We start from the raw sequence: 12,796 nt of genomic DNA, 5'->3' as shown, positions 1-12,796 counted from the left end.
TCCTTTAAAAGCACTTTATAATTGCATGAATTTAAATATTGTTTGGTGCGATTTGTGGTTTATTGCCTATGTTTGATATTTATCACAGGTATCACTAATTTATGCACTAGTCACTTTAACTTCCTTTGGAGGCACCTTAATATATTGCACTTGGAGATTTGCACTATTTGATGTTAACTATTGTATTATTGTATTGGTGATCTTTAGGTATTATTTGTATATACCTTTGTTAGCACTAAGTCACTTTATATCTTCAGCCATTGAAGACATAACACTAAGATCACTATACCGCACCTTATATTAGTTTTCTATTTATAGGCAGCGCCATCATCCCTCCTTTCTTTCACATCTTGTGTAGTAGGTGCACAGTCTCTGACTGTCTCCTGTTGTAATTTCACAGTCTCTGACTGTCTCCTGTATCATGTCTGCAGTCTCCTACCGTCTCCTGTGTAGGTTAGCAGTCTGACCATCTCCTGTGTTAGGTCGGCAGCCTCCGACTGTCTTCTTTGGTAGGTCGGTAGTCTCAGACCATCTTCTGTGTAGGTTTGCAGTCTGACCGTCTTCCATAGGTGTGCACACAGGGTGTGCCTCGGCACACCCTAATCAACCTGTGTGGTGCAGATTTTCCCTGTTCAGACCCCTGATATTTCACCAAAGCCCCCTAACAGGGCTCCTAAAAAAATGTAAAAAAATAATAAAATTAAAAATTAATGAAATTGCCCACTGCCCTTCTGACACCAATCTCTGTCCTACTAATGTCATCCATTGCTCTGCTGGCACCGTCAGTATACTGTATATACCCATCAACACACACAAACACACACGCAAATATGTTTGAGCTTTGGCGTGCCAACCCTAATGCAATAGGCTGTGCACACCTATGCCGTCTCCTGTGGTAGGTCGGCAATCTCTGACTGTCTTCTGTGGTAAATCAGTAGTCTCAGACCGTCTTCTGTGGTAGGTCGGTAGTCTCAGACCGTCTTCTGTGGTAGGTCGGTAGTCTCAGACCGTCTTCTGTGGTAGGTCGGTAGTCTCAGACCGTCTTCTGTGGTAGGTCGGTAGTCTCAGACCGTCTTCTGTGGTAGGTCGGTAGTCTCAGACCGTCTTCTGTGGTAGGTCGGTAGTCTCAGATCGTCTTCTGCAGTATATCTAGCGCTAAATAATATGCACATCCTATTGCTGTGTCAGGGGCTGCAGTTGAGGCCCCTAAAATCTCATCAATTGACCATCATAGCAATGTGTACACATGGCTGGCAGTGGAGGCAGGCTGGCCATGTTGTTGTCCTCCGCCAGTGGCTCTGCCCGATTAGTAAGGTCCAGGCAGCAGCTGGAGCAGTCTAGGCCGATGGGAGAGTGGCAACCCTCCTCCGGGGAAAAGTTCTGTCAGAGGAGAAAAGGCGGTGTGCAAGTTGATGGAGGCTCCCTCTGGGATAAAATAAAGGATGGAGGCCTCTGGGATAAAATAAAGGATGGAGGCCTCTGAGGTGACATAGCTTATATAATGTGGTGTGTCCTCCTCACAACGTCCTCCTCTCTGTGAGGTGTGTGTCCTCCCTCACAGGATCTTCTAACAGCAAACTGTCCTGTCACTAAATATTTCTACATACATAGACTGCTATGTGTCCTGTCACTGAACATTACTACATAAAGAGCCTCCAAAATGTCTTGTCTTGGCAATATGGAGGTGAGGCTTTATGTGGGTGTGGCTTCAGTGTGGGCGGGGACCAGAGATGTATAGTAACTAAGTAGAACTACTTCACTACTGTTCTTAAGTACCGAAAGGCGGTATCTGTACTTTCCTAGAGTAGAATTTTTTTCTCCTACTTCCACTTTTACTTCACTACATTTTTTCAATGATTTCAATACTTCTACTCCGATATTTTTTTTTGTGCTGCATAGTTACTCGTTACAATTATAAAAATTACCACTGCCAGAACAGTAGATGGCAGGTTTCATGAAGCTCAAAACATGTGTATTATCAGCACATACGAAAATAAATGCTACTGTATGTATAAATAAAAGCTGCATTTGAAATAATAAAAAACAATATGATGTTCAAACTTTTGACTTCTTTCTTTAAAGCAGAGTTCCACCCATTTTTAATAGGTTGGAATACATAGCTGTATGTAATCCCCTTTAAAATGGCTTTTACCAATGGAAACATTTTTTTTTTTTTTTGCTAGTAAATACCTTAATTTTGGCTTTATTCCTCCTCTCCTCACTTCCTGGTCCGATCGGCGATGACGTCATTCGGCGATCCGCAGTGTCTGCTGGGATATATTCTACTTGCAGTAGCTGTATCTGTACTGAGCCGTGCCTGCCCCGCCTCCGCCCCGCCTCCTCTCATTGAATTGCATTGTATGAATGTATTAAGGCTGTTCTCTGCCCAGCCTCCGCCCCGCCTCCTCTCAATACAACTCAATGAGAGGAGGCGGGGCGGAGGCTGGGCAGAGAACAGCCTTAATACATTCATACAATGCAATTCAATGAGAGGAGGCGGGGCGGAGGCGGGGCAGGCACGGCTCAGTACAGATACAGCTACTGCAAGTAGAATACATCCCAGCAGACACTGCGGATCGCCGAACGACGTCATCGCCGATCGGACCAGGAAGTGAGGAGAGGAGGAATAAAGCCAAAATTAAGGTATTTACTAGCAAAAAAAAAAAAAAAAAGTTTCCATTGGTAAAAGCCATTTTAAAGGGGATTACAAAGATCTAAAGTTCCAAAAATGGGTGGAACTCCACTTTAATAACTACATAACACAGTACTTGTAATTTTACTTTCAGTACTTGAGTAGCAATTTCTTTTTCAAAACTACTGGTACTTTTACTTTCAGTACTTGACGTAGCAAAATTTTTAAAAAAGCTACTTGCAATACTTAAGTACAAAAAATGTTGAATACTTTAGTACTTCTACTCAAGTCACTTTTTGATCGAGCACTTCCACTTCTACTCAAGTCACTTTTTGATCGAGCACTTCCACTTCTACTCAAGTCACTTTTTGATCGAGCACTTGTACTTTTACTCAAGTATGGGTTTCGAGTACTTTATACAACTCTGGCAGGGACACAGGGGGCCCGTGATCTCCTATTGCCCGGGGGCCCCATGAGTTGTCCCCTGCCCTAGAGCATTTGGCACCTGGGTCAGATCCTATATCTTGCAACCCCCCCCCCCCCCCCACCCCCCACCCACAACTTTAAAATTTATAAGCACCCACAAAAAAATTGTAATGTGATCAAGAATATTACTTGCACAAATTTCACAGCCCCCGAATCAAAGCGCCCCCTTTTACACTCTCTACCTCTCCTGCACAGTCCTACCTTTGGCATAAACAGATAGCTAATACTATTAGCAATGTGGTTAAGTTTGAGTAAGAGATCGGAGACATGCTGCAGGAGATGGTCAGAGACTGCAGACATGATACTGGAGATGGTCAGTGTAGAATTATTTTATTAATTCGGCTTTATCATGGATTTTGCAATTATGCAGGTTCTCTTTTAACCCTTGTTACTGGGAGCCTTGGCATAAGGTCAGATCCTAATATAGGAGTTTGAATGTCATCTTGTCCAGTTGTCTCCCTTCTTTTGACCAGAATTCATTGCTTGAGAGGTCAATAGGTCAGTGGCTAACTTGTCAGATATAGCTTCAGAGATATTTGAGACATACTTAACTAGACACGTGAACATATCTTTTATGTCAAGAATAATGGGTTATCTATAATAGAGTTAGTATTTAAGTTACTTATTTAAGTAAATTAACTGTTTAATAGAGTGTAAAGAATTGTGTGTTGTGATATGTGTATATATGTATATATATATATATATACATAATATTGAAATTGATTATCCATTAGTAAGTTTGGTTACAGTTGTAAAAGAATGTATATGTCACAAAGGTTATTTATTTTGACTATATAAAAGGTCATTTCATACTATGGTGTATTTCGAGAATACTACTATGTGTTTCTGTCAATCAAAGTAGTTCAAGTCTAAGTCAGCGTTTTGGTCATATACATATTAGGAATTATTACTAATATGGGCATCACACATTTAGCTTAAACTGTATTAGGTCATAACTGCATTATGAGTCTTGACGGTCTGAAACAGTATAAAGACAGTGTCCTGGAGCCCAGATGGCAGGACATCACATACAGACACTGACACACCACCTTCACACGGAATAACGACACACACATATTGAAACCTCATTTCATTGTTTTCTTTAGGCCTACACATTCAACCTAACTACAACAGCTGTTTCTCAGTCACTTTTTGGAAGCAGAGTTAGCAGGACACAAACTTCTTATTACTTACAATGTACTGAACTGTTATACTTTTTAAATTGTATTTATGCTTGATGTGCCAAGTGTGTTTGAATAAAATCACACTTTGTTTAAGCCTGGCTAATGAACTATTTGAACACAACGCCTGAAAAGACGCTACAGATATTTTTTAATATCAGCAACATTTTACATTTTGGCGAATGCCAGCCATAGTCGTCATTTTTTTTCTTCCCACTTGCTGAGAGGGGAGTTTGGCGCAATTTCGTGACCAAGTTGGAAAGAAAAACAACGATCAAAGAACCTAGAACAGAGGCTTTGGTGTTCCATCAGACGTGGACAAGAAGTCCAGTGAAGTGATAGCCGGCTGAAGACGAGAAAATCTTCTGATTACGGTGAGTAAAAGTCATGGAATTTATTGATGATCTAGCTAGAGACAGTAAGCTAGAATTTAAAGATGTGTCTATGTTTCCAAATGACAGTCATTTATGGGCATATATGTACAAGGAATGTTTACAAGCTAATGTTCAGATAGACAAATCTAAATTTACTGTAAACAAACAGAGTAAGAAGATCTCTAATATCTTACAGTTGGTAAGAATTTTCAACAAAATGCTACTTAATGTTAATTTACCTGCCAAAAGTATTAGTACATTACAACAGACAGAATGTAACACTGTACAGAACACAGGGATTCATGAAAATTTGTCCCAAGACTCTCTTAATTGTCCAAACTGTGAAATTTTCTGTAGTTATATAGAGGATCTTGAGGAACAAATTAACTCAAAAACAAATGTTTTGTCACAACAACAGAATGACAGTAGACAGGTTTCTACTATAACAAATGGACAGACTGCATCTACGTCAAAAACGCAAGTTTCATATATTCCGGATACTTCGGAAATAGGAGACAATGACGGTGAGGATGACGCAGAGGTTAGGAAGAAAAAATTACTAGACCGTGCAGCAAAATTAAAGTTGAAAATACATGACCAATTAATGAAAGTTTTAAAGGAAATTCCATCATACAGTTTAAATTGCGATGCATTTTTTAACGCAGATATATTTGAGTCATACACTGACAGATACAATTTGAAAGATGAGCAACGTAATCATATATTTTACCTTTGGTTACCTGCACACTATGCACGACGACTAACAAAATCACCTTTTATTGATGCTAATGGACAGGAAAGACATGGTGACGAATCTGACAGATTACGACAATTGATACTATGCACAACAGGTGAGGAAGTTCCGTCAATTGACACAATAGATGCATTACAGACATCTATTAGAGAGGATCCCTTTGAATTTAAAATTAAATTCTCAAAGGCATACAAAATGATTTTTGGTGTTGACGATGAAAATGACACTGGAATGATACATTTATTTGTGAAAAAGTTTAAATATCTTGACCCAACTACATTAGCGATTGCTTATGATAAGACTTCTTTGTCAGAAGCTGCTAGCTTCATTGATAAAGTTAGAAGACAAATGAAACAGGGCAATCTTAAGTCCAAGATCGCTCTAGTTCATAATGACACTTTAAACAGGAATAGTCATACCCCAACTAAGACAGGACTGACTGTTGCTACTAGAAATGACAAGTACAAGCAAATGAGAAAGAGAGATCCCATTACTTGTTACTATTGTCATAATCCTGGTCATTTAAAATGGCAATGTAAAAAATTCTTGAGGGATGTGCAGATGAAACAGTCAAGAGACATAGGTAAAGAAAATGGACTTATACCTCTTGAACCATCCGCACCTCCTCGTCCAAATATAACTCAATCTTCTTCTCCTTATGCTCCTCTGATAAAACAAATCAGAGAATTATCAATCAGCAATGGTATGAGTGAAAAGAGCTTGCAATCAGCCACTGTTGATTCAAATCCATTATTACCAACCCCCTGACTAGAAAACAAAAAGGAAATAAAGTCCCATCATCTAGAATATGTAACACCAATATGTCTAGACAAAAGTGGGCGTCCCTACATTAAAGCTAAATTGAATGGGCAAAAACTTAAGTTCCTAATTGATACAGGTGCTGAAATTTCAATTACTGGTGTAAGACTACCTCTTGAGACAGACGCAGCTATTTGCACAGTTGTGGGATTTAATGGATCAGGTAATTCTAAAGCTTCTAAGTGTAAACAGGTTTCATTCGAAGTTCCTGGTTATTTAGATACTGAAATTGATATTTGGTATTGTCAAGGTGCAGAGAACATTATTGGTACAGATGTCATTCAACAAAGAGGTTGGATAATTGACCTAGGTAACGGTGTTATCTGGAAAGGTTCCATTAATCGTAAGCCTGTGGTAATTGACCCAGCAGATTACTGTGAAGTCGGCAGCATTTGTTTAGCTGAAGTGATTGCTGAAGACCATAAGTGGCCAGATGTCGGTGACAATCAGGAGCTAGAACACTTGGTCAAATCATTCAAAAATCTGTGGAGCCAAGGTAAAAATGAGGCAGGTTTGTTCAAAGATGTTGAAGTGGATGTGCAAGGACGTGACCCACCAGCTCAGAAACAATACAAATTGCCACCGGAGTCAATTGAACCAGTGTCAATTGTAATACAAGAACTTTTGCAACAAGGCATTATTAGGAAAACAAATTCAGTTACAAACAATCCATTATGGGTAGTACCTAAAAGAGATGATCCTAGTTCATTCAGGCTTCTGGTTGACCTCAGAATGCTGAATAAATATACTCCAAATTGTGCCCCATTAGTCGCAGAAACACCTGACATAATGTCCCGAATTGATGCAAAAGCAAAGGTGTTCTCTGTGATCGACATTGCAAATGGATTTTTTTCGATTGCTTTAACCAAAAGTTGTCAATATAAATTTGCATTTTCATTCCAAAACGAGCAATATACCTTCAATCGTCTTCCTCAAGGCCTCCATCTTAGCCCAAGTGTATTTCATCAGGCTTTAGCGAAAGTCTTATCAAAATTTTCTAGGCCAGACTGTATTCTACAGTATGTGGACGATATTTTATTGTCCTCTGAAAGTGAGGAAGAGCATTTAACTCTTTTGGCAGAATTGTTTGATCTGTTGCAAGATGCAGGTCTCAAGCTGAATACTCGTAAAGTACAGCTCATGAAACGCGAGGTGAAGTTTCTCGGTATTCAGATCAGTCCGGGAAAACGTCAACCTTTGCAAGAAAGGGTTAATGCTATTGCCGCACTTCCTGTACCAACTACATTTAAATCTCTAAGACAGTTCCTAGGATTAGTGAATTTTTCAAGAGAGTTCATTGAGTCATTTGCTGAGAAAGCAAAATGTTTGTATGAACTTCTGAAAAACAATGAGGAAAATGGTTTTGGTCCTTGGACTGAAGTTCATCAACAAGCTTTTGAATCTTTGAAGAAAGCTTTGCAGACTGCACCAGCCCTAGCTACAGTAGAAAGACAAGCACCATTTGCTTTGCAGGTGCATACATCTGAAAAAGCTATTTCTTCTGTGTTGCTTCAATTACAAGGAGGAAATTGGAGGATTTTGGGATATTTCTCTAGGATTTTAACTCCAGTCGAGAAAGGTTTTGACACATGTGTGAAACAATTGGTAGGAGTTCACTATGCAGTAAAAGCAACTGAGCACATTGTAGGATTCAACAAAATTGTCTTACAAACACCTCATTCCACCTTGAAATTTCTCCTTGAGAAAAATGTTCCAGGTGTTTCAAATCAAAGATTTTCACAATGGTTGTTGGTTTTATCACCTAAACAGATCCAGGTTGAACATAACGCAAGGTATGTACTTCCTCAGTTGATGGAATATAATGGATTGGAACATGAGTGTTCATGTGAGGTCCAAGATTCCTACTCTCCTCTGTTTCGCAGAGAAGCAGAGAAGACTGATGAACCAGTGTTTGTGGATGGTTCACGATACTGTGTTTCAGGAGAGTATTTTGCAGGTTATGCAATCTGGTATCCAAATAGAGGATATGCCATACAGCACAGACTTCCAGGACATTTTTCAGCCCAAAAAGCAGAACTGTTAGCCGTAGAAACAGTACTGACTGTAAACAATGAAGAGAACCGCGGTCCACTAGTAATCTATAGTGACAGTTCATATGTTGTGCGTTCTCTTACTGACTATTTGCCAATTTGGAAAAGAAGAGGTTTTGTTGATGCCTCAAACAAAGTATTGGTACATAAAGAAACACTACAATCAATTTTCACACTAGCAGAGAAAAACCCTTGTGTTTATTCTATTGTGAAAGTTCCAGCTCATAAAAAAGACAATGATGAGTTAAGCATTGGTAACAGGACAGCTGACACATTAGCAAAAGAAGCAGCCGTTATTGAACAGTCAGAGATTCCATCTGAAGCAGTTTCAGTGAGTGTAGTCAGACAGACAGATACACAGATTCCTTCATTTGCAGAAGAACAGAAAAAGGATCAATCCCTTTCTGCTTCTCAGGTTGATCCAAAATCTCCCTTTGTTTGTGAAAACGGGATTTTGTGTCATGACTTAAACGGAATTCTGCGTCCTGTTATACCAAAACATTTGCAGGTGGAATTCACAAAATACAATCATGAAAGCTTAGGCCATGTAGGTAAGCAGAAGTTACTTGAGGTTCTCAGAGAGAAGTTTTTCTGGGAAAAAATGGAAGAAACTGTAGACAGTGTAATTCAATCTTGTCTAATTTGTGCTCAAGTAAACCCCAGACCAAAGGGACAAAAACCTCCCTTACAAAGAGTTCCTCCAGCTAATGGTCCATGGTCCACATTACAAATTGACTATATAGGACCACTGCCAACAGGAAAAAACGGTTTGAGATTTGCTCTCGTAATCGTAGACGTTTTTTCAAAATGGACAGAGATATTACCGGTGCGCGCAGATGATGCACTAACAACTGCAAAAATGTTGATTAATCATGTTTTTCCCACTTGGGGAATCCCTATGAACCTCAGTTCAGATCGAGGAACGCATTTTACAGGTAAAATAATGCAAGCAATGTGCAAAATTTTGGGAATACAACAAAGATTTCATGTTCCATACCATCCGCAATCTGCAGGTATTGTAGAAAGAATGAACAGGACTATCAAGTCCAGAATTGCAAAAATACTTCTGGACAAAGGTAGTTCATGGGTAGATGCCGTACCTTTTGTTCTAATGAGTATCAGGAGTACAACATCCTCATCTACACAATACAGTCCTTTTGAACTAATGACAGGTAGGAAAATGCCTCTGGTATTTCCACACGAACCTTTTTTGTCTACTCCGCAGAAAGAAGCAATTGAGAGAACCAAATGGTTACAGATGTTGCAAGACAATCTGAACACTATTTTGCCACATGCAGCTTCTCATATGCAGAAAATGATACCTCCACACTCCTCAAAGTTTGCGATAGGTGGACATGTCATGATTAAAACTTTCCGGAAAACCGGACCGTGGCAAAGTAATTGGGAAGGTCCCTTTGAGATTTTGGACACATTAGGAGTAATGATACAAGTCCAAAGGCCTCTCAATTCTGCAAAAAATGCACGGAGACAACAAAAAATATGGGTTCACACTGATCAATGCAAATTGTTTATGCCAAGATAATGATATTGCATTTCTTTAGCAGATTACGGAATCCGATAATCGAATATGGAGAATCAACAAACTCCGAAAGAAATAAAGAAAACATCAGAAAATCAGAATGAAAGAAAATACATAAAAGGGAGGAAATTCATCATCACAGGACTCCTTTTTTCTTTAATGACATTCTTCTATTTACAAACTTACAAGACTTTTTCCAGCTCAGCAGAAGAAAACCAGACTGAGACCCTGCATAAAAGAGACTTACTACTATCCAGGAATAAGAGACATTTTCCAAGATACAGTAACTTTGATACAAGCAACGATATATATGGGTTCATTTGCATAGGTTATGGGACTACTTGTTGCATGGAACTATATTTTTATCAAAGTAACACTATTGAGATACATGCCAGAATAGAATCCAAAACAGAATTTACAAAAATGCAAGGATCATATCTACATAATAACAAAACTGGTACATATGAATGTAGTTTAACAAATATGGGATTCTGGGTTATTGTTTTAAAAGGAAATGAGTCAACAACCTGGACTGGCGATTTAACAACAGATAGGATACATATTGCTTCTGTAGGAGGATCCAAATCAGATATTTGGTTTTTAACACAAAATTACATACAGTTTGTAGATCCTGAACATTTAAAAATTGCAGGAGATGAAATAGGAGATGTAAACAGAACATGGGATTTTCAAATAGTAAGAGGTTTAGCTCAAGTCAATGTGAAGGTGCTTATTACAGTTGTTGATTTGATTATTCCAGATATAAAGGTATCTCCGCAATCTCTTAATGTTACAGAAGGGAAAGATGATTTAATTTTGAGATGCACTACGCAAATATATATACCTCAAAATTCACTATTAACTTGGAAGAAAAATGGTGAGTTGTTGGGTAGTCTTTTCCATAGCTCAACTAATATAATTCGGAAGGGTAATTTTGGAAATATAGATTGGACAGATAATAGTTTTATTTATCATCACACTAGTCCAACTCTAAATGACTCAGGTATATATGAGTGTTGCATATCATTAGGAAATTATCCTATGAAATGTAATATTAGCAATGTTATTGTTTTATCCCCTGAAAAAACGAAGTGTACTAATGGGAAATTTATTGCTGCCAGTCCTTTTCAAATTAATCATTTCCAATCCAGACATCTCTTAAGAGAAGGACATTTTGTTATTATGCTTTGGAAATTTAACATTTCTGAATGGAAAATTTCATCAAGGTATCCTAAATGTCTAGAGTATTTAGCTAGTATGGAATTGGGTATCAATAAATGGTTTGGAATTAGTAGTAAAAATGTTAACAGGAATAAACGAGGTATAGTAGAAGGTATCCTTGGAGGAGTTGGTACTATTGGAAGTATTACCAATAGTATGGATATTAATACATTAAAGTCTGATCTAGAAACAGCAGGCTTAGTGGGAAGTAAAAGTATTAAAGTCCAGAGAAATTTAAACCAAATATTAGAAAACATGATAATAAAGACAGCTACAGTTATAGGCCCATCTATAGTCCATTTACAAAATATAACTTTGAATTTGATGGACAGTGAACAACATTCCCACATAGCCAGGATATGTCTAGAGATACAGACAGAGTATTCCACCAATTTTAAAATAATAGCTCAAGCTTTTCAAAGTGGAATAACCCCTCTAGGTATTTTACAAAATCTACCTAATGAATATGTGTTTGCAAAGAATCATACAGATTTATGGGTAAACAAATGGGTAGGATGTGATCAGCATGAATGCTTTAGTACCTCAATGATTCCTATAGCTGGGAGAGAACAAATATTGGTTCCAATTACAGTCTTAGGATTACCAGTTAGTGATACTCAGTTGTTGTATTATCAATTACAGTTTACAGATTTCGTTTTGAATAATAATAATTCGGAACCAGAACAACTAGATTTATCTTCTTGTTTACATTTTCAGTCAAAAGTAATCTGTTTGCCTAAACAGGACAAAGGTATTTTTCATTCTTGTTTTCATAATCATTCATTGTGTTCAGCAAGAATAGAGAAATTAAAAACTTCCTTAGACTTAGTTACTCCAGTAGGAAAAAGGAAGGTCTGTTTTCAAGTTATGACTAACACTGAAACAGTAAAAGCTTTTTTCTTATCCTGCACACAAACAGAAATTTTGAGTCGAGGTTTGTATTGTATAGAGGGAGACCTTACAGGAATCAATATAAATGGAATCAGAGTTAATTTAACGAATATGCTTATGAGAAATGTAAGTGTTCTTCCTATACAATATAATATATCTCAAGTAGATGAATTCCCATGGAGGGAATGGGCTGATATCATACAAAAAGATAAAGGATTATTGATTGCTTTATCTGAAGAACTTCAGAAAGCAGAGATTAAATTTAAGCATGAACAGGGAAATTTACAAGGAATAGAGCATGATTGGTCTGAGTTTTCAGGTCATTCATGGTGGTTAAGGTTTAAACATACTGTATCGATGTGGGGAAAATCTTCAGTTACTACTGCAGCCGGAAATATATTATTGCATCCGTTAGTGATTTTATTTAGTATTATGATATTATGTATTTTATTTCAAATCTGTATTATGATTAGAATGAAGCGATTTTATAACTTAATTAAGAAAGAAATGAAAAAAGGTGAAGAAATGATGACAGGTGTATTTAGTCGAAGAGTTACTTCTGGCTTAACTGATCAAGTAATGAACAATGGTACATCTGGAGCAATTGATTCAAGAATGTGAATGAAAGGGCCATAAATGGAGTGTGCGTGAGTTAGGTAATATAATAAATTATATTTAGGGGGGATTGTAGAATTATTTTATTAATTCGGCTTTATCATGGATTTTGCAATTATGCAGGTTCTCTTTTAACCCTTGTTACTGGGAGCCTTGGCATAAGGTCAGATCCTAATATAGGAGTTTGAATGTCATCTTGTCCAGTTGTCTCCCTTCTTTTGACCAGAATTCA

The 12,796-nt window shown here is 37.8% G+C and overlaps 1 protein-coding gene across 1 annotated transcript; it reads left to right on the top strand.

The window, feature by feature from the left end:
- Nucleotides 1–10,170: 10,170 nt before the first annotated feature.
- On the top strand, nucleotides 10,171–12,570 carry LOC309561623 (uncharacterized protein; the record flags this gene model as incomplete). The annotated part of the gene is made up of 1 exon (XM_082265626.1): nucleotides 10,171–12,570. The coding sequence occupies exon 1, from the start codon at nucleotides 10,186–10,188 to the stop codon at nucleotides 12,568–12,570; it is 2,385 nt and encodes a 794-aa protein (XP_082121752.1). The 5' UTR covers nucleotides 10,171–10,185.
- Nucleotides 12,571–12,796: the final 226 nt, after the last annotated feature.

The sequence above is a fragment of the Pelophylax lessonae genome (genome assembly GCF_965119305.1).
Source record: "Pelophylax lessonae genome assembly, chromosome: 8".
Taxonomy (NCBI): domain Eukaryota; kingdom Metazoa; phylum Chordata; class Amphibia; order Anura; family Ranidae; genus Pelophylax; species Pelophylax lessonae.
Note: the sequence above shows the minus strand (reverse complement) of the source record. Positions and strands in the feature narration are given on the sequence as shown.